General features: G+C 40.8%; 1 protein-coding gene across 1 annotated transcript; it reads right to left on the bottom strand.

Annotated features, from left to right (window-relative positions):
• Positions 1-439: 439 nt before the first annotated feature.
• On the bottom strand, positions 440-22917 carry nt5c2l1 (5'-nucleotidase, cytosolic II, like 1). Its single transcript, XM_031577520.1, has 18 exons — positions 22621-22917; positions 16552-16625; positions 15773-15890; positions 14446-14541; positions 9451-9542; positions 9069-9126; positions 7955-8048; positions 7637-7690; positions 6434-6517; positions 6132-6173; positions 5417-5524; positions 5252-5318; positions 4637-4807; positions 3971-4022; positions 3577-3637; positions 3031-3207; positions 1994-2089; positions 440-1784 (listed from the first exon to the last, which is right to left on the bottom strand). Exons 1-18 carry the CDS (start codon positions 22740-22742, stop codon positions 1743-1745), a joined length of 1608 nt encoding a protein of 535 aa, XP_031433380.1. The 5' UTR covers positions 22743-22917; the 3' UTR covers positions 440-1742.
• Positions 22918-23069: the final 152 nt, after the last annotated feature.

Raw genomic sequence — 23069 nt, 5'->3', positions numbered from 1 at the left:
TTTGTCGCTTCAACTGGAAGACAACAGGAAGGCTTCATGTCTAGGCTATGGGGTCCCTGTGATAAACTGGATTGGTAAACGAAGCATGTAGCCCATGTAAGTATGGCTGTCAGTAGAAATAGAAGTGCGTCACAATGGGTCCAGAGCCTCTTCTGGTGGTGAAAGATCAATTTTACCCCTTAGGATTATGTAGCCATACTTCTGATTTATTGATACCGAACTGGGAATTGAGAGGATTCAAATGTGTACTTAAAATATGTGCAAATAACCAACAGACATGGGCTATATCCTGAAAAGGCAATAAACGATTCAAATAACGTGTGAACAAATAGGCATTAATCAAATCACAAATAACTCGTGACCGTGTGTTTTTCGCGGATGAAGATGTTTAGAGCTTTCTCAATTTCATCTGCAATAACTTCGAATAACCACAGCCTTGTAAAAGATATATTAAGGCATTTATTTAATACATTTTAAATATATACATTCACATTGTCTATATTCAACAACAGCGTACTTTAGAAATAACATTCTCTGATGTGGACGATATAGGCACCCAAGTATGACACTTGCTCATTGATTCTAATAAAAAACAAACCTTCATTCGCACGCTGAAATGATCTTTACGGTATATATGTTTCTATCGCCATCTAGCGGGAAAAATATGTTCGTTCGTATACGGGAGCATGCGGAGGTGAGGAGCGGAATGCTTGATGCAGGCAGGCACTATGGGTAAGGCACTTGGTGTTTTTGTCGGGTTAACATTTTGGTCGTTTAGGTACTATTAAGTCAAACCATCATAATTCTACCATTTTAGAATATATTAATAAAATGAATGCATGAACGTCTTCATAAAAAGAAGCATCAATTCAAAAGAAAGGAGCCAAAAACTCAATTGACCGTGCACAAAACTTGTCTCAGACGGTGATTGGCATTACACAAGACTGAACAAAATATGAAAGTCGGTTTATCAATTTATCTTCAAAATATAAAAAAATCACTTTGGTCTTCTTGTATTGGTAACACTACATAGGATGGGAAAAAGGGGTGGAAAAATGCTCAATGTTACATGAAATTAACCAACTATTACATGGATGCGCAGCACTGCATTGTCAAGGATGACAAAGTAAATTTAAAAATGAAAGTTTAAAAATATAGCATTGGCCTGTTATAGACGTTTTAGTGGTGGGAGTGTGGAAACCATGTGCACATGACTTTAACTGCTCTAACTGCTCTGCCTGGCAGGTATGCAAAGGTGTGTCCTAAAAAAAAATGTGTTGGTTTCTGCTGAACTTTTGACTGCATATGCTGGGGGGCGATTAAAAAAAAAAGAATGTTGAATTTTAAACTAATGTGTTTTACCTTAACAGTAGTCACAAGCCATTCAAAAGGACCACATATTCTAAAAAAACCTACTGATAAATAACATAAATTAAACACACTATCACACTTAAACACTCCAGAATACAAGTCATTTCCTACACTATTAGCAAGTAACAACTATTGTAAAAATACAGTCTGAGACCTAATCACAGCAAGACTACCACAGCTGGGGTTAGTATGTTACTAACACAACCAAGCGTCCAACACATGCACTAGTGGTCATCTCTGAGCCCTTGGATGTAAAGATACTGCACAAAAACCTCTTATTAACAAACAGTCACCTGCTCTCGCTCCCTCCTCCCCTCATGCACACACACACACACACACACACACACACACACACACACACACCAACATCCTCATGTCTCATCTAATGCCGTAGGGTTCTCCACGTGGGTTTTCTGTAGAGAGAAAAAAGTGACTTTTAAATGTTTTATACAACAATATTCTAAGCTTAAATACACTCATCACATTTAATGTATTATTTCATAAAGTACAAATGCGTAGAAAAACAGTGAAATGTAGCTCAGTTTCTTCTAAGTGACATTGGTTGTGGATTCTGTCTTCAGGTTAGAAACACACTGGCAGTGTATAAAGAGGCATGTCCTACCTTGATGTCCACCGTCTTGAGCTCGTGAATGGGCAGTGAGTGTTCTAAGGAGGAGTGTTCTTTGATGAGGTGGTCCACTGCAGACTCATGTGGCATCTGCCGACAAGATAATTTTTGTTCAGAGATTTTGACATCAAAGCATTTCACATCCACCATTTGTTGTATAGAAGTGAGATATAGTCTCCTGTCAAGTCTACAGCATCGCCACCAATCGTGTTGACTGTTGTCATTTTAGCTCTAAACATCTGTTCAACAAACTTTGTCTTGTCTGCCATTGATAATAACTCTCCACCATGAATCCTGGCGGCCTGCCTGGTTTTACCACCTTCATAGACTCGATACGTCTAAGACTTGGAGGGAATCTCACTAGCTAAATCAGGAGAGGGCAACCCATACAAGTGTGCGTGGGTGGAGGTGACGCCACCAAGCCAAGACATGGAGACATTCAGCATCAGTCTTGATTTGTTGCAGCTTGCTCCAATTATGCTCTAAGCCTACTGGGCCACTGATAAGCATCACCTCGATTTAAAAGTCCTACTTCCTAACGTGCAAGACTTTCACAGTCATAAATTAGTTAAATATACCACAGACAAGATGAACATTTTATCAACGTGCATCTGAAACCTGGAATAACACCTATTCTAATGTACATATCATTTGGTATTTTAACACTTTAGACACAAATCCATATGCTACAATGTAATACATAATTATTGACAACTTATTGTGAAACCTGTAAAGCACAGTTAAGTTTGTTCGAGTAAAACAGACATTGCTGAGAATGTGAATGTGTTGTCAAGTGTGGTCCCTATGAAAGTAATACCAATGCTTGAGCTGTGAGAACACTAAACCAAGCTGATATGAATGAAAGCTAGTCTTTTGAACACACAATGTTCCCACTCTTAACGAAAGACACTGAGAGAGAGAGAGTAGAAAGAGCGTATTTGAGAGTGAGAGAGTGTATGTGTGTGTGTATATGTGTATGTGTGTGTGTGTGTGTGTGTGTGTGTGTGTGTGTGCGTGTTTTGTGGACTGACCAGGACGAGTGGGGCCCTGAAGGCGTAGCTGGAGGGGTAGTGTAGCAGGTTGAGGCAGGTGGAGGCATACAGGTCGGCATACCGCAGCAGCTGGCTGGCAAACAGGGTCTTGGCAGAGCCAAAGCGCAGCAGGCTGCCCATCTTACCGTAGCACATGTCCATACCGTACGTCACTTTCTACAAAGAAGACACGAGTTAACACACACACCTCTCTCTCTCTCTCTCTCTCTCTCTCTCTCTCTCTCTCTCTCTCTCTGTCTGTACCTCTCACACACAAATATGATGCATGGACACTGTTCCACATGGTCTCAACAGACACACGCATATAAACACACTTAACAAACCAGTAAATGTATGAAACTCAACAAATGACGTTCATGTCAATAGATGTGCCAGCATTGACACACGAATACTGATAGGCTATACATGCAGCCTGGGTTCAACTTGCATTTGTTTCCTCTCACAAATTGATTGAATGTGTCTATAGGCTCAGGTACAGCAGGCCTGAGCAATCAATCCCAGAGCCTACAGGGAGACAGAGCTCACCTTCATCTTGCTCTGGATGGCACTGGTGTCTGGACGCTCTTGACTACCGCTGTCCAAATGTCTGCAGAGACAGAGAATGGTGGTGTTACACTTATGGTAAATAATCCAGACTCAACACTAAATCCAGATGAGATTAGATGAGAATCCACCTTAAAGAAGCCACCAACTAAGTTCAGAGATGTTTTTTTTTTTAAGACAAATACTCATAAATCATCATAGATGAAATATTGAAAACTGAACACAATTTTCTCAGATCAGTTATCTCAGGGTTTTGGAATAACACAAAGCTCACAAAATGTACAACAAACAAAAATAATGCGTGGGACTATGATACTAAGACACAGACTGTGATACTAAGACCCCATACTTTGGGTTTCTCTTGCTGTTTACTCACTTGTAGAAATCAGCCAAGTAGACATCGAGAGTCTTCAGCTCCTCAAACAAATCTAACGGGTAGATGGAACACAAAAACACAAAGGTAATAGAAGGCATTATGGTCATCTATCTATGACATTCACTTCAAAATCGAATATGTATATTGCCATATTCAGTACCGGGGAAAGAAAATGGTATTTAAAAAATAATAATTATAGAATTGACAACAAGTGATTTGTGTGATTGAGATTTCAGCTGAGTAGGTGATTTCATAGACAACTGTTATCCTCAAATCCTGTAAATGTGTACTAAGGGCAAACACTAGTTTTTAGTTTTCAGCCCACAAGAACATTGCTGAAGTAAATCGTTTAGAAAACCAGAAAATGTACCTACATTATTAAATGTTTTTGTGTAGCGTTTTAAAATCTTAACGATTGGTCTCTTTCAGTGTAAATGGAGATTCATGATTTACAGAAAAACTGTAACTGTTGGGATACCCATCTAAGCAGGATATCTGTAACATCCTCCATAATAACAAGTTAAGGGTCTTAATGGGCTGTAACTATAAGTACTGTAAGTACTACGGAATACAGGTCCAAGATGTAGTATGAGTCTACTCTCAGTCGAACACTGCTTTAGCTTGAGTATAGCACCCCCTTATGGCCAGTGTGTGTTCCGCACTTACATTTCTTTTCCATCCAGACATGAAGCTCTTTGATGAGGTCGGGCACCACCAGGAAAGTCTTCCAGCCCTGCCGTTTCTTGGACTTGAGGATGTCTGTGAAGATGTGGTCTCCCACGTACAGGATTTGTTTGCCCCTCACGTCCAGCAGGTCACACACAATGTCAGAGGAGCCTAGAGCGTTATGGATATAAAGTAGGAAAAGATAAGAAATAATTCCACCTGTTATTTATCTTGCCCTCCATTGTAAGATTCAGTGAGATCACAGAATACATTTTAAATAATGAAATAAGGCTTTCTTTTCCTGAACACAGGTTAGCTCTCAAAGAGCAGCTTGTTAAAGTAAAGTAGGTTGGCCTGATGCACATTAGCTAATGTTGATTCTACTCTGTTGGTTGGTAGGCGGACTACCAATGGCTGTACCAATCAGCTGATCTCTGTGCTTGCACATCCTATGGTCCTACAAGGGAAGCCACAAAACCTCAACATCCTGATTTGGCACTGGTGTTAAGTAAGGTCACTGACACATAACTACCTAAAGTGATATATGGACCAGTGATTATATATGTTATATCAGTCGTATTTGCATCAAAGTCTTTGAGGCTTTCAGTCTTTTACCTCCAGAGTAGACCGTCCCGTGCTGCAGATCTCCAGTATAAGTCCCGATGCGGAGTTTTCCCGTATACTGACAACACCAGCAGAGAGAAAAACAGGTTTACTACCACTTTGGCAACACATACACAGAAGCATTACACAGACAAATAACAGTGGACATCAGCTTACCGTGTCCACCTGTCTCAAGACCGTCCCCTCACCAAAGAACACAGGTTTCCGTGTGTCCACAACAACCAGGTCAAAGAAATTGCGCCAGGATTTCTTCGGTGCGCTGTTCTAGAGTAGGGGAGACAGATGGAATAGTTGGTACTGCTCTTATATCATTAAACTGAATAGAAAGAGGATAATGGTTTTTTTTAATTTCTTTACATTTTTTTTTTATTGAATTGGATCACAGCTTGAATTGGATCACAGCACAGTGGTTGACTTGACTGTTTTCTGCAGACACCAGAAATGCTTAACCCAAGGTCATTCTGGCACATCATACAATTTACTGACAGCAGGAAAACCACTTCTGGTGTCAAATCGGTAAGTGCAAAAGCCCAAAGTGCAACTCTCAGCTCATAAAGTTTGTACTGATGGGCCTAAGAGCAGGGCCTGAAGGGCCATGGAGATGACACATAAAACGAAACGACAAGACTGAAGAAATCACAGACATCTCCTCGATGACCAGAGAGAAAAAGAGAAAAAAGGGAGAGGGAGAAGCAGAGGGAGAGCGAGAGAGAGAGAGAGAGAAAAAAAAAGGACAGGAAAGGAAAAACTTGAAGGACAGAAGGAAATAGATGAGATTCATCAAGGAAAGAGATCTCATCAGTCTCTGACTGAAAGAGTGATGAGCAGATGGAAGAAAGTGACTGGTCCCGTGACTTTCTGCATAACTTACCCTTGCACCAGGAGGAACTTCTAACAAATACTTCATAATGGCCTGAGGGAAGAAAAAAGGAATGCATACATTTTATTACCAGGATAGAAGGACTTATGCACACATTTAGGACATTTCAACTAATCAGCTGAGTCAAGGTTTTGTCCTCTGCCTCACTAAACTGGTGTTTATGTGTGTGTGTGTGTGTGTGTGTGTGTGTGTGTGTGTGTGTGTGTGTGTGTGTGTGTGTGTGCGAGTGCGTGCGCGTGCGCGTGCGCGTGCGTGTGTGTGTGTGTTGGTGGTGCCTGTAACAGCATACTGACCTCTGTGTAGCCATAGTCGCTGTTTGTTGCCAAGAACACTTTGGCCACCTCTTTAACACGGCTCAGGAGCAATGGGATCCTTGGCTGCAGTGGACAGAAGAGGTACAGCAACCATCAGTCATGAAGGTCCCATTCACACATCATCATCATCACTTTCATCCAAAGCACCCTACAGTTCACATGACAAAGCCAGTAAGCTATAACATACTTTGTTGTGCTGTTGCTTGCAGGGTTGTGGATGCCAGGAGTGTCTCTAAGTCTAATTCCTTATTCTCACTAATCAGATGGTGTGTAGCTGTTGTTGGTTCTTGCTGTCACTTCTTGCCAGGCTATTAGGCGAGCTAACAGCGGATCACAGGAAGTTGTGATGAGAGGAGGAAATGAGACAGAGAGTAGATCTGACGGCGCCTCTCATCAGGTCGTGTCTGGATGTTTTAATTGCTCAGGCCTGATCCCATAGGTGTCCCACAGACATTCTTTTATCTCCCATGGGATTTACTTTAGGGGTAGCCAGAACGTTTAGGCAGGTACCTTAAATGTTCTTAAAAAGTGTTTCTTGAAGATTCTTTTAAAGGTGTTTCAAAAGACTCAGATACAAGCTTTCTCCCTGCCATAGGGGTAAACACAACAGGAGTGTGATGGAGACGTAGTGGTGTAAATTAAGTGTAAATTATTACTGGGGAACTGGCAGGTGAAGTAAAGGATTGTTCATAAAAACACTTACAGTTTTTATCTTTCCCTGCCTTTTTCTCCATGAGACTTTTCATTCATGACTGCAGATCCCATAAGCTCTGGACTGGAGTAACCACTGTGGTTACTTCGTCAGCTACGCCTAAACCCATTCAGGTTTTCTGTAGACTAGTGTTCAGTGGAGCTAGATTCATCAGAGAGTAGATGCTTCTGTGTGTGGCAATCAGTAAATGAAATGCATTCACAGAGCATTTATCCACTGTAAGGGTAGTGTTACTCAAAGCAATTTACAAGTCTGTCCTCACATCTATCAGCCCACAGCAGAGGCTGCTATGCTAGGCACTAGCTCACACCATCGGGAGTAGCTGGGAGTTCAGTCTCATTCAAGGACACTTCATTTGGAGGGAGAGCCAATCGGAGACTGAGAATTCTCTGATTCTTGCATGTCTGTGATGTCAGATGACCCACTGCTGCCCTCTGTGAAGACTGATAAAACAGGCCCATGTTACTCACATCTTTTACCACATATTTCTCCAAGTTCTTTATGGTCCTTTCCTTCAGTGAGCCCTAAGATGGAACAGTGAATAAAATGAATCCAAGGATAAGTGTTGTTTCAACCAGAGTGTGTGTGTGTGAATGTGTGTATGTGTGTGTGTGTTTGTGTGCTTGCGTGAGTGCGTGTGTGTGTAACATGCATATTGTATGTGTGTGTGTGTGTGTGTGTGTGTGTGTGTGTGTGTGTGTGTGTGTGTGTGTGTGTGTGTGTGTGTGTGTGTGTGTGTGTGTGTGTGTGTGTGTGTGTGTGTGTGTGCGTGTGTGCGTGTGTCTTACAGTGTCATGAACGTGATCCATAGCATCTCTCACATCCTGAAACATACTCCTGAAGGACATGAAGAGATCTCCATGCTGGAAGCCCTGGGTGCACCTGAGGAAGAGAGGGAAGACAGAGAGAGAGGGAGGATGGAGAGAAACAGGACCAGAGAGACAGAAAGACAGAGGGAAGAGAGAAAAAGGGAAAGAGGGATGGAGGAGGCAGTAAAGGATGAGAGGAATAGAATTAAGGAAGATAAGATCACATTTACACAGCCAAATCATGAGCATGCTCTCCTCACCTTACATTAAACACCATCAACTATAACATCTTTTAATTTGTGAATGTTAATATTTCTTTGATTTTTTAAATATTTTATTCTTGCATCTAGCCTCTTGTAACATGGTCAACAATTTACTTATTTTATGAAGTGAAATTACCAATATATAGGCAGTTTCATAAACTTGGAACTTGGACTATTTGAAATACAGGCCAAAATTGCATCAAACATAAATTTGACATCAATCTGTAAAATAGTTTAACTGGTTGACCTCATTTAGCAGAGGCATTTCCTCAGACGGCATCAAACTTAGCAACAAACTTTCCAGATACAATGTGAACATAATAACAACCGATATTATATATATATATTTATATATATATAGTTTCCTATCAAATGATGCACTTCGACACATAGAGAATATGCTCCAAAACACACATACATGATGATAAATAATTGTTGAAAGGTGTAATCTGAAAAATCCGTTTTTTTTTTATTATTATTTGTCCCCAATATCAACATTGTCAAGTGTGTTATCCAACAGCAATTGCCATAAACTAAGTCTTTTTTATCCTTCAACAGATGTACGTATATTAGATGAAAAAACCCACAAATAATGACATTTCAAGAGGGTTTAATTTAAGAGCCTTTTGAAACAAACTGCTTCCCTTCGTTGTGAAACTACATGTATATTCAGGACACATGCGCAGAATTCTAACTGCACATCAGTAGTCAGAGGAATGACCAACATGTTATTTACAGATGCAGTACAATGGTTCCCTTGGGAGACTCACTATGGGAAAAATGGCAAAGAGATCATCACAACATCAAACCAACAAGCAGGGGCTACTCACATTTTGTATCGTGTGCAACTGGTGAAAAAGTCCACAAGGCACGCATACAAGTATGTCTCTGTGGGAAAACATAGTATCCTTTTGTAAATGCTTAAAGATCCCCCATACCACAAGCAGGCTTCAACCATCAATATCATTGCAGCTTAGATTAGGGTTCAGCTGTGCAAAAAACATTGTCATGTCATCCGCTACATTTTGGTTTTATCTGAACATGCTTGATAATATGAGTACTATAATATACGACAATCAGCATGCTTATTTCAGTGCTAATTAGAGTAATTATTCATGAAAAAGAAAGAACAGAGTAATATGAGTAATATTATACTAAAATACTAAAAAGGGTAATTTCAAATTTTCAAAATGACAACACACTAGTTGTTACCTGACAGATTAAACAGAGTGTTGAGAATGTAGAAGCGCTCTGTGTCATCTCTCTGGATAAACTTGTTGGGGTAGTAGGTATGGATTTCTTCACTGTGAAAAACAGAGTAGGATTTGTTTCAGAGCATGTATGGCCACAATGTGAGAAATCCTCATGCATGTACTCCACTGACACAAAGGACATGGTGTGAAATATAAACTTCAAACTCCGAGAGGATTTTTTTTCCTCAGAGATAAAAACCTAAGATAGTCCATTTATACAAACGTGAAAGGAAATACCCGTTGTTATTGAGGGCGACACAACCAAATGACTCTAAGCACCTAGTGTGTACGTTTTGTACTGTAAAAGTGCAAAGGCTTTTCCACTCATTTCTCTCAGCTGATTGACTCTGGATCTTCAGTTGAGTTTTCAGCCTCAAGTTCTGATGTACACATACCATCACACAGGTCTCTATCACATCCACATACCAGCAAACACTGCTTTTCTCAGGAATACACAAAACATTTAAAAGCCCCTTTAATAGCATCACTGCCTCTCCCCCATACATATGATACATACGTATATATTCTATACGTATGTATACTGTACACACTGGCAGTACAGGGCAGAATCCTGAAAGAGAGATAGAAATACCAAGCATACATGGACACACACACAGTTATTCTCTGCAGTGCGGGCTTTTCTACCCGAGCGCTGGAACAGTAACACCAAACAGCTGCTGGACATTCCACTGGCATGAGTCACACTAATGAGTCATGCTCTATGATCTGCAGTGCTGCACACACACACACACACACACACACACACACACACACACACACACACACACACACACCACACACACACACAAAATAGAGAGATAGATAGAGAGAGAGAGAGAGAGAGAGAGAGATACATACACAAAACATATACACACAGTGTATGTTCACAGTCTGACATCTAATAGCCCCTCCTCACCCAACCGCCCACTCTCTGACAAACAAATCATATCTGCACTCAACAATAATATCTAATCTCATCCATAATAATCGCAAACCCATGAACACACAAAAACACTTCCATTTCTATGCAACCATTTTACACCACACACACTAACACACACACACACACACACACACACACAAACACACACACACACTCACAAACACACACATTTATGGCTAACACTCCTATGTACACACACAATGCTTTTGCTCTTTGAAATCCTCTGCCCTGTCCTTCAACGCTTCAACAGCATGGGGTTGATCTGGGGCTACTCCTCCTTTCAGACACCTAATCAATCATCTGCCTTTAAATATGCCCATGGCAGCTGATTGTGCAAACACACACACACACACACACACACACACACACACACACACACACACACACACACACACACACACACACACACACTGCTGTCAAAGTCACAATTGTGAGTGGACTTGCATCCGCTTATCTGCATCCGCTTATCTATACATTTAGGGAAAGGGTTAATGTATAGCGACATAAGTACTATGCTATTAATAAATGATGCAAACTTCTGTTTAAGCACGGGTTTAGCTTGCATCCTTTATTACAGATTTACTTTGAGAGCTACAGTGGTCCAACAGTACAGGTCCTGTCAATTTCTTTGGACTGACCTGTATTTGCTGGTTTTATTGGTCCTTAAAGGTTTCAAACTATTTGTTGCATAACAGTGGTTGTCAGGTAACTTAAACAGGATGCCAGTACAGAGAAAAAATAATGTTTTCTATATGACAATGACAAATGTTAATAAATGTTTGCATTCACTTAGAAAATTATTTCAGGGAGACTGTGATCCAAGAATGCCTTAAAAAATGTAGTACTCTAAACTGAAAAACTAAATTACCTCAACATCAACTACTGCCTGATCAAGAAACATCCCAAAAAATATTTTAAGGATTAAACAAATTAAACCATTTTCTCATAGAACTGATGGGTCCTTCTGCTTACTTTCACCCAAAGTAAGGCTTTCGATAAATAATGGTATGTTCAACAAATTGACTGGAGCCTACAGTAAAAGGTTCAAAGAATGACAATGACATCCTTTTTTACTGTCTGAATTATGTTTACGCTCGATATCAACAGAGCAATGACAATCCATCTTAGATCCAGCACACGCATTTATGGGCCAACCACCACCCATTTTCCCCTGTTAGATCAATCAGCACATTGCACTGAGTGGCTGATCTGAGGTAGAGCCAACCAGGCCTCAGCCTCCTGACTGTCCCGCAGGCACCTGGAGCCTGAGAAGAGCTGGGTGAGTGAATGATGAGCCGGGTGTCCATTTCACTTAGTGCCCCGCACTCCAACCCTAATCCCACACACACACACATTCATACACAGAACATATCAATACACACACTGTCCTCTGCCTTCTAACTCTAATCCCACAGACTTTCACCACATACACAAACACATTCATACACACAACATATCAATACACCCGCACATACTCCGCACTCTAACCCTAATCCTAACTTTCAGCACACAATCTCATCATACACACACTTACACACATTCTCTATCCCTCTCTCTCTCTCTCTCTCTATCTCTCTCACACACACACACACCCAACATATTGATACACGTACACACATACGATCTTCCACACTCTTTCAGACTTTCATCACATACACTCTCTCACATAGATACATACATACTTGAGCACATCAATACAAAAATGTACACACACACACACACATACACACAAACACACACACACACACACACACACACACACACACACACACACACACACACACACACAACTTTTTCTAAAGCCTAGGGCACCAGGTGTGACTTATAAATACAGCTGTAATATTTCTGAGCTGGTGACGTCACACATACAAGGTCGTGGTGTTGTGGTGCTAAGAAAGTATGTTTACTTGATTATTTGATTATTGATTGTTATTGTTTGTTCGCAGTTTTAAGTTTTGTACATGGTTGAAATGTCAGTTTTGTACTGGATGTAAATGTAGCAGTAACAGTACTGTTCTGTCCGATACGCTGCACACATAAAATAACAGAGGCTGGACACAGGCTGTGTGACTGTGGGAGAGAGATTAAGGAAGAGAGAGAGAGAGAGAGACACACAGAGTGTAAGTGAGAGAGGGAGACAGAGAGAGAGGGGGAGAGAGAGGAAGAAAGAAGGAGGAAGAGTGAGAGAGGGAGACAGAAAGAGAGGGGGAGAGAGAGCGAGAGAGAGAGAGAGAGAGAGCGAGAGAAGGCAAGATAAAAAGAGTTTTCTGAGACCACATGATAGTGCAGATGTGCCCCTTGAGCCCTCTGTGACTAAAACATCCTACTTTCGCCCGAAGAGCAATGACCACTATGTGCAAGGCAACATGCACAGGCACAGACAAACTAAAAACTGACACAGCACCAGCACACACACAAACACACACGCACACACACACACACACACAAACCAATACAGAAACAGCACACCAACACACACGCGCACACTAGGGGTGGGCGATATGACCAAAATCTTCTATCACGGTATTTGTAATTTTATATCACGGTTACGGTATATATCACGGTTTATTATACGTAGGGTGACCAGATTTGGGTTTTTGAAAAAGAGGACACTTCAGCGTTGGCGAAATGTGTCCACAGACATTTATTTATTGACCCTTAAGAACACTAAGGTGCAGAAACAATACTGCCTCAATAGGCTATTGGCCTAAGCAATAGTGGCCAGTATCCATTGAATCTTTAAATAGTAAAATAAAAGCAAAGTGTATGTAAAAAAAAAAAAAAAAAGGAAAAATCTTTCTGTGGCATTTAGTCCAGTGCTTATGTTTCAGTGGTTCTTAAATGTACTTTCAGAAGATAACTCAAGTGTTAAAACTTTCTTTTCAATATGTTACCGCAATAATGATGAGATATTTTCTTTATATGGCCACATATTAAAATAAAAAAAATTAAGAAGTTGGCCATTACACATAGACATATACATAGACGCTCCATTGACCGCCTCAGCCCGTTGCTGCGACGTGCTAACGTGATGACGAGGTGATGACTGGTCTGTAAACAGACGCAAGTAAATGATGGAGCTGCAGTTTTTCTGGATAAAAAGCACTATAGATAGCGTTTATATTTCTCAACCGATTTCACTGAGTCGTTTTTATATTCAAGGGTTTATGATCTACATGGAGTACCAAAAAAGTTTTGTCTCCATATTACTTAGAATCTCGTTGGTTTGGCCGTAATCGCCGTTGACATACATACATGTATATGATAATCGCTGCTAGACGCTCACTGTTCTTGTGCTCTCACAGCTCATTCACTTTGAAATACTGAAAAATAAATGCCTACACTAGACACTTTTCAGTCCATATTTTTCAGTATATTGAATCTTGCCCAACAGTCGAGGATTACTCAACAAGTAGGCATGACAGTCCTTGCAGGTTATGTGCTTAAAAATTGTACTGGGTATCGTATTATACGGCTCTTCAGAATGTTCAAAAAAGTTCTGTTGATTTGAATGGGCCACCCCAACGTTCGCAGGTCTGTAATTTCTTTATTTTCACTGCTGCGAAAATGTAATGACCGCTGACCATCTTTCATATCTTTCCGCAAGTAGTCCGGTCATTTAACGTAACGGGAAGTAATGGGTTGCTACGCAACACCTGAAACTTTAGAGTTCTATTTTATTTCTCAGCAGAAATCACAAAACGGCTACAAAATCGTTAAAGAGGTATTTTTGGAGGAATGTCTATTGTTTTGGCGAGTTACTGTATAATAAGAGGGATGAAGTATAGTTCGGAGGTCATTATCTAAAAATAAATCGATTGGATTTCAAAATAAGAGTATACCGCGGTTGAAACGGTATGGCCAAATCTCTCCCGGTAGACACATTTCTACCGTTGCACGGTATATACCGTCATACCGCCCAGCCCTAGTGCACACACAACTGATCGAGCACATACACATTGGTATATACACAGGCACAAACAAACGCATTCACACAAATCCATTACCTACCCTTTAAGATAGGTGAAGCCATGAGTGCACACCAGGATGTTGCCATGGGAATCCACCTTCAGAAGGTTCCCATACATGGTGTCATACACAAGCCCACTGGAGAAAGACAAGAGTGGGGGGGTGGATGGAGGAGATGATGATGATGAGATGAAGAGATATATACACAACAGAGTACTACTACTAAAAGTAGACTACTATCAGCCCAATTGGAGAACATAGACAGATCATATGGAGAGATCTATACAGAACAGACAGATGTATATCAATAGACAGATGTACACTAGTACCAATGTGTGTGCTCTATCAGTGTGTATGTGTGTGTGTGTGTGTGTGTGTGTGTGTGTGTGTGTGTGTGTGTGTGTGTGTGTGTGTGTGTGTGTGTTGGTGTGCTGTTGTTGAAAAGGTTTGTGCAGGACCTTAGATGCAGACTGTGATATCTCTAGAAATCTCCGAGCCTGTACAGTAAAATGCCGTAGGATGTTACACTGATACAAAAGTAGTGGACACTAGAGACCGCCATTATCCTGCCACCCCAGGTGGGCAACACCATAGAGGGTGTCTGTAAATTACTGGGCTGAGGTCCTCTAAGGTCCTCTCTGGAAGGCCAGACAGGCAAATGAGCACTACTGGTCAGTCAACCAACCACTGTAATAATGCACACGGATGAAAAGGCCAGCAGGGCTGATAGGTGTAGTTGTCCTAAATGACAGCAATGTTCAGAGGGAATAATACAGGACACCTGACAAATTACTGCTGTTGATATAGAATAGTGAAAAAATGTGTTCTATAAAGATAGCACAGTAGCACATCAAGGTAATAAGAGGAGAAAGTGTCTGCAAACATACAGTAATACGGTAATATATTTAAGTGTAATTAAGTCTGGCTTATTCTTTCACTTAGATCATTTCCCTTTCCTGCTATAAGGCCTTTATGACAATATGTACTAGCAGGGCTCTTTGTTTGCATTGCCACGGCGAGAAACCAGAAACATCCGCACAGAGCAAACAGCCCATCCCTTAGGATCAGGGAGGTAAAAATAGTACACTTTGAGACCAATGACCCTTTTAAACTACAAACACACAAGAGGTCATATTCAACCCCCCACCCCCCAAAACACAGACACACACACACACACACACTTTGGAACTTAGTAACTGAATGACTTGAATTAGGATTCAATATTGTCATCTATTTGAGTGGATGTAAGAGGAAATACACAAAGACACATACACACTTTGTGCTATAGACCTCTCTCACACACACACACACATAGACACACATGCACACACTCCCACACACAGCCAAGCACAGAAGCACAGATACACACCGGGTGGGAAACTCCGGCTCGTAGGTGTAACGGAGCAGCTCGTGGGGATAGCCGATGGACACCAGCCTGTCTCTGAGCAGTTCAAAGCCCAGCGCCTCATACTCTGGGGACTTGTACACTGCAATATGAAAACAGTATAAGACACACACACACACGTACAAAGTAAACACACAAACATTCATACAAGTGGACAGACACAGAGAAAACATACACACAGACAAACACACATGGACAGAGTACAGATGTAAAGAGGAACACAACAATTAATCGCAATGCAGAGACAGATTTCGCGTATGTATAAATATACAGTGTGTGTGTGTGTGTGTGTGTGTGTGTGTGTGTGTGCGTGCATGATGTACCATAATGCTAACATCAGTAAGAGTAGTAGTAATGTCAGTAATGCCAGTGATTAGCATAATAACAACAATGAACAGTTGTAATAACAGTGGTCATAGCAATGGGGTAACAGTAATGTTATTTCAGATGGAATATTCAGGAGGTCTTTGCAGTGAGGACAGTGTTCTGGTGTGTCAAAGTAAACCAGGGATGGCTGGGGAGGTGTCTACATCTCCTGCTGTGTGCACTTACTGGCCAGGGTGTAATGTGTGTGTGTGTGTGTGTGTGTGTGTGTGTGTGTGTGTGTGTGTGTGTGTGTGTGTGTGTGTGTGTGTGTGTGTGTGTGTGTGTGTGTGTGTGTGTGTGTGTGTGTGTGTGTGTGTGTGTGTGTGTGTGTGTGTGTGTGTGTGTGTGTGTCTACATCCCCTGCTGTGTGCACTTACTGGCCAGGGTGTAATCCATGTCGAAGCCATAGCACTTGATGTTTTCCAGCGTTAGACAGCGGTTGACAAACACCCTGCAATCACACCAGATTTGGGGTATTTAGTGACTGAATGTTGATAAATGAAGATATTTGTTAGTGCACAGTATATGATGCCAGTGACTGGTAAATGGGTGTTTAGTTTCAGTCTTTAGTCTGCTCGTTTGAGTTTTAAAATAACTGTCCATCATATAGCCTGAACAACCACTGTTCATTTTGAAATGGTATTTCTCCTCTCTTCCAATTCCATTTTATTCATTTCGCACAGCGTGTAGACAACACTAACAACATTCTGTACTTTCTTACAGCAACTGAAACATCAGACACTTTTGGCATGCTAATTTTGAATTATTCGATGCATTTTCTTACCTATTACCTATTGCAAGATATTATTAAACTTTTTTTTTACACAGACAGGTCTTTTAATCCTGCCAAGCAGTGACAAAGAAAACTACCAGGTCAGGATAAAAGACAAGGGAAATGTTGAGAGTTGAGACTAAGGAGCTTTCACTTCACCCACGTTTCACTTCTCTGCGCGTGAAGGCTGGGGTCACTATCAGCCCAGCACACTCACACGTCTCCCCTTATCTGACTCCCAGCACATGTGGGCGGTCTGCAGGTTCATCTGAGGCGATGGGCGTTTATAACACAGGCACCACGGAGAGGGAAGGGTGACGAGGGCTTGGCTCGGATGCAGATGGCACGTTTGACTCTCTAATAAAGTCACACAACTACGATTAATCAGGGCCCAGGACGCACATTCAGCTGGCAACACTGCGGCACAGATGACATCAGCTGGTCAATCAATGGCGCAAACCAGCTTGTTGCCAAACAGCACGTCTGTAAGCATTATCGTGCCAAACAGCAGGTGTGTCTTAACAGGTGGTCCCACACGGCATGCTGATCTTAAGACTGTTAAGTGAAGAAAGGAAATATATAGCAACCCCAGATCTCACCAAGCTAATGAGAAAAATGACTCCATCCATTGGTCAGTAAATCAGTCTCCAGTGCTTTGTGATTTAAAGTATCACTGAATAAAAAGAGACTTTCCTGTAATTCAGCCATGAGACTTCAACTTGAGTTCATATTAATTCACTTTACTTTATCTGTGCTTCATGGATCTGAAAGAAAAGAACATCATTGGCATCTTTTCATTCACAGTCACACCTGGCTATTACACCCGGTGGTGTAGGTTTCTACGGGCTACTGGCAGAAATGGCCCTGATGTTAGTACAGCATATATTCAGCCAGTAAAACTCCCTTATACATATCTACATCCTAAAAATGGTACCACTTCAGTTTCATATATTCAGACGAATGAAAAGTAGCACATATCAGTGCATGGTACAAGTGCAGGGCATACCTAGATGAACCACACAGTTATGCAATAAGGCCACGACAGAGTGACATCTTTAGACGTACAAAGCCGTGGTACTTGATTAATTTATCAACATCTTTATCATTGTCACACTGAGAGCACTGGGAAATTATGCAAAGTCTCAAATAGCTCCCTTAACTTTCGCCAATTGACCTCGCCATTATTTTTTACAGTGACCATACTCTCAAAAGCACATAAAGAGTTATCATGCTTATAAGCTGTTCTGCCATGCATGCACACATATTGAGTTACCACACTGACGCTCATAAAACATTCAAACAAAAAATCAGCATTTACCGATAATCCCTTAAACCAGGAACTCATCAACCTAATTCCCCGCTGCAACATAAAGACATAACGGCTCCTTTGTATTTAAACTTAAAAAAACATTCTACATTAAACCTAATGTTATGTGGACATCAGTTTCCTGTGAACAAAATGTGTTACATCAACACAGCCTTTCTTTTTCACTGAGTTGTGTCCCTGTGTGAAACCGACATGTTGATAAACAGGCACACACTGAGCAAGGTCTTACATAGGTTGTATTGCCACTATTGCAATCTCACAACTACAAGAAGAATGTATTGCAAAATCTGATGAATACATTTTTATTTATTATTTCAAGGAGGAAATACAGTGAGCCAACTGACATCTTGATTATTATCAATAACTGACACACTTGTGGTGGGAATAAAGCATTGCACATGTCAGAGCTCAGCATAAAGACACAACTCAAATTCTATTGATTGGTTCATGGGAATCCATTTCAGAGCTCAAAAGTATTTACATTCAAAACAACTGAGTTATTATTTAAACAATGTATTTATGAGTTTAAATCAATGCTAGGGTTTACGGTGTAGTGCATCTCTGAGACGACCTTTGGATCCATCAGTGACTGCTGATGGCGCTTGCTGAGGTTGTCAGGGTAACCACCTAGTGGTTTCCCATGACAACGCCACCGTACAAAATAACATTAAACCATATATAATATGCAAATAGGATAGGGAAGGATGATAAACATACAAATACAAACAAGATGATAGGGATAAGTTTGTATATATAAGAAAGACTTTGTAATTACTATCAGCACAACTAGACCCAGTCTCAAAACAACAGATTGGCTGATATATCTGGTCATAATCAAGCAGCTCTAAACCAATGCATGGTTATAATCTGATACATATTTTTTGTTATGAGAATGGATGACATAGTGCATAATTAATGCCATTAATAGTGAATCAAATCACAGATTCAGATAATGTTTCAATTACTGTGTTGCTATCTTGATATATGATATAGTAATGTTATACTCAGTATTAACAGTAGTGGCAGTGACTCATCCCAAAGTCTGACTGAGTTCAGCTTCGAGCCACATTCATGTCATGGGCCGTGTCTGTCCACATTGTGGGTTTTCACAAGTGGTCACTTTCACTATCACTGTCACCACTTCTTCCCCAGGAGCTTAGAGAGGGCTCAGTGTGTCCTGATTCTGACTGCTTGATCGCACTGAACATATTTACATTTCATGAGCTGTTCAGAGTACTACTTGGACTAGATCACTCATAAAGCAGGAGTGATAACTTATGAATGCAAACAGTACTGCCTGGTATTTTTTGGTGTAATATTAAGAGTAACTCAATTTCACCACTACGTTGTCTAATTTCAGACATCCCTCCGAAAATCTAGAATTTATCTAATTTACTTTAAGGTTTTCTGTCCCTGATATGACTAAACTTTGAGAGTGAAATGAATCGTCTTTCTGACCACTGACACAGCATGTACTGCATACTTTAGTAAAATATAATATGTCTGAATCTTTCTATACATTTTTAGTTACAATATTCCATTATGGTATGATGACCAATACTTACTCCATAACCTTACAAAACTAACCAAGTATTTTTTTGGTCCAACAACAGTATAATAGAGTACAGTGCAGTCACCTGTAATGGCAGTGCAATGCGGAAGGGAAATATCTCCTGTTTATAACATATAAGGTGGCCTTTAATAATTCACAGCTGATCTCGTATCTCGTAGCTGCTAGTAGCACAAGCAGATCTGGGGCACAGAGGAACAGCCCTGCAAACCGTGACTTGTTTGTGTGTGTGTGTGTGTGTGTGTGTGTGTGTGTGTGTGTGTGTGTGTGTGTGTGTGTGTGTGTGTGTGTGTGTGTTTGTTTGTGCATGGCATGGTGTTTGCAGAACTACCTCATCATTTGAAAAAAAATTAACTATCGAAATAATTCCCCTCAAAATGTCCTTTCAATGTTTAGACTGAATTATATTTGATTAGATTTCATACATTTCAAAAGTGATTCATTCAACAACAGTTAACGACAAAGTGACTCATACAGGAGAAGGAGACAAGCGTTTCCATTCGTGGGTCCATATATAGTATAGACGAGGCGGCGGCCTATCCATGGACTCAAAAGGGAAGTTTCAAAAAATAGTTATATCCATTATCATCAAAATGGTGTAAACCTCCCATTGCCTGAATAAGATCCCATTCATATCAACCTCAAAGTTATTCACACTGTAACAAGGAATGACAGAGTACATGATGTGTGTGCATTTGTGAGGGTCTGTGTGTGTGTGTGTGTGTGTGTGTGTGTGTGTGTGTGTGTGTGTGTGTGTGTGTTTGTGTGTGTGTGTGTGTGTGTGTGTGTGTGTGTGTGTGTGTGTGTGTGTGTGTGTGTGTGTGTGTGTGTGTGTGTGTGTGTGTGTGTGTGCGGTGCGTGGTGGGGGATGGGAGTCGAGTCTACAAATCAAGCAGATATTAAAATCTCTGAAATGCAGAGAACCACTGAGAGGGCATGAGGCCAAAACTAAAAGGTCACAGAGTTCACTTGTTCAAACCCAGGGCAAGGGCCAAACTCAAGAGGAAGATATCTTCACAGCGAGTTAAAACCCATGATGGCTTCTTGTGACTGATCAGGTTTACTGTTACCTGTCAGTCGACATGGTTACATTTGATTTTAGAAGGGGAAAACTAGGTTAAACCCAGCGCCCAGAGGAATTATTCACCCACTACTAGAAATGCTGTCTTTGTCTTCTCAAAAACGTACCAGGACTCACCCATGAGGACTGAATGTTAGTGTGGCACAACAATTATCCAGAGGAATGTCATGGACCACGCAGAAGTAACCCAGTGCAACAAAAGAACGACTCGGACACTGCTCTTTCGTTCCTTTGATATCTACTTCATCCTCATACTAGCATGAGGATGAAGTAGATAATGAGAGAATTGTTTGAGTAAACTAATCATTCACTGTCGTCTTCGTTACTAACGTTTGTATGTAGTTGAGCGGACATTTCAACCAAACCGCAGGTGAAGGTTAATGTCCTAACGCACCTGATAGGATTGGAGCAGCTCACACTGTCACAATTAGCATTCTGGCGTTACATGAGAAGCATGTAGACTACAGTAGGCTAAGATGCCATCAATTAGAACGTATTTTAAATCACCGTTTTCTCGAGATCTTAAATCATCTCGAGATAATGAAACTTAGTTTTACGGCGAAAACGACATAATTAATTCGATATCTCGGGAAAACAATACAGAAGACAGACAGCTAGCAGGCTCTACCGTTTGGGCAGTCACCGTGAGAGGTGTTGTTGTGGACAGATCAGTTTGGCAAGGAGGCCTTGGGAAACTGGGTTTCAAATAAATGTGTGACATAGCTGAAATAAAGCAAACTCTGTCGAATCTTTTATAGTTTTTATCCTAAAACTAAAGGCATCTTATGTTTTTGACTGGTTTACAGTAAAGCCTAACATTTGATACCCCAAAATCTCTAATGTGGACATTTCTTCCTGCAGGGCAAGCCATTTCAGCAGCCATCAAGTCTTGTGAAATGTGTGCACTGATCAAGGATACTGATCAAGGATTCTTGATCCACTGATCAAGGAGCCTTGATCAGTGCACACATTTCACAAGACTTGATGTGCAATGTGTGCACTGATCAAGGCTCCTTGATCTGTGGATCAAGAATCCTTGATCAGTATCCTTGATCAGTGCTCACATTTCACAAGACCCCTGTTCCTCAGTAATTTGCTACCCTGAATGACATTCCGTAAGCTCCGTAACATGAATACGGCTCATTGTAAATAAAAATAAAAATAAAAAACTCCATATCACGCGAAAGCGGGGTCAAAATGAAACTGTAAATTGATGGCAGTTTAGGGCTTCTAATGATCCTATTACATTGCCAGCAATATAAGCTACTCTGAAAGTAGACAAACTAGTCAGGAAGACACATTATAACAGTGGGTCTACGTAGGCCTATAATAAATCGTTTATTAAAGAGATGGTAGGATGATACTAGGCTACTTAATGATGGTTCCCAAGATTGGTTGCTTTAATTTTGTAGTGTATGCTTGATGATTGGTCACTTCTACAACGAGATCAAATAATAGGCAAACGATTTTTACTAATCGCCAAAACAGTAAAAAGTCACAATTTAATATGTAGATCTAATACTCGGAGTAGTTAAATATCTGTCCACGGAAGAAATTATCAAGTTCTGGTGTATGCTGAAGCCTTGGTGTTAGTCTCACTGTCTACAATGAAAGCACATGAAATTAACCAAACTAAAAACTGTTTGAAGAACACACACGAAATTAGCATAACTAACACATAGCGCAAACGTCTTACCTGTTAAGATAATTTTTCTTCGCTAAACCTACATTAGGTACATAAACTGCCTCAGTTTCCAACTTCTTCTGCGTTTCTGGTTCATCCATGATCCTAGTAGCTTCAGCCGCAAAGCTTCCCATACCGCACGGTTCAACTCAACTTCAACCACACAGCATTTAAAGGGACAGAAGAGCATCAAACAACTGAAGCTTTCCGTAAGTAAACAACTCTTCCGTTAAGAAGGCTGGTGCGCCTGGGCGCGGGTACGTTTCGTGAACCTATGCACACCCCACATTGCACTGTCGTAAGCATGTGCGTAGATTATGTTATCAGGGATGAGCACTCGGAGTGTTCAGTGCGTGAATTTCCAACAGACGAAGTTCCCTATGACACTTCAGATGAGCAACAAAATACTACTCTGAATCCGATGCAATCTCTGAAAGGATTTACCCATTCGAAATGAAAAC

Source organism: Clupea harengus, chromosome 12 (genome assembly GCF_900700415.2).
Source record: "Clupea harengus chromosome 12, Ch_v2.0.2, whole genome shotgun sequence".
In the NCBI taxonomy this organism is placed as follows: domain Eukaryota; kingdom Metazoa; phylum Chordata; class Actinopteri; order Clupeiformes; family Clupeidae; genus Clupea; species Clupea harengus.
The sequence above is the reverse complement of the archived record's forward strand: the minus strand, read 5'-3'. Positions and strand labels throughout refer to the sequence as shown.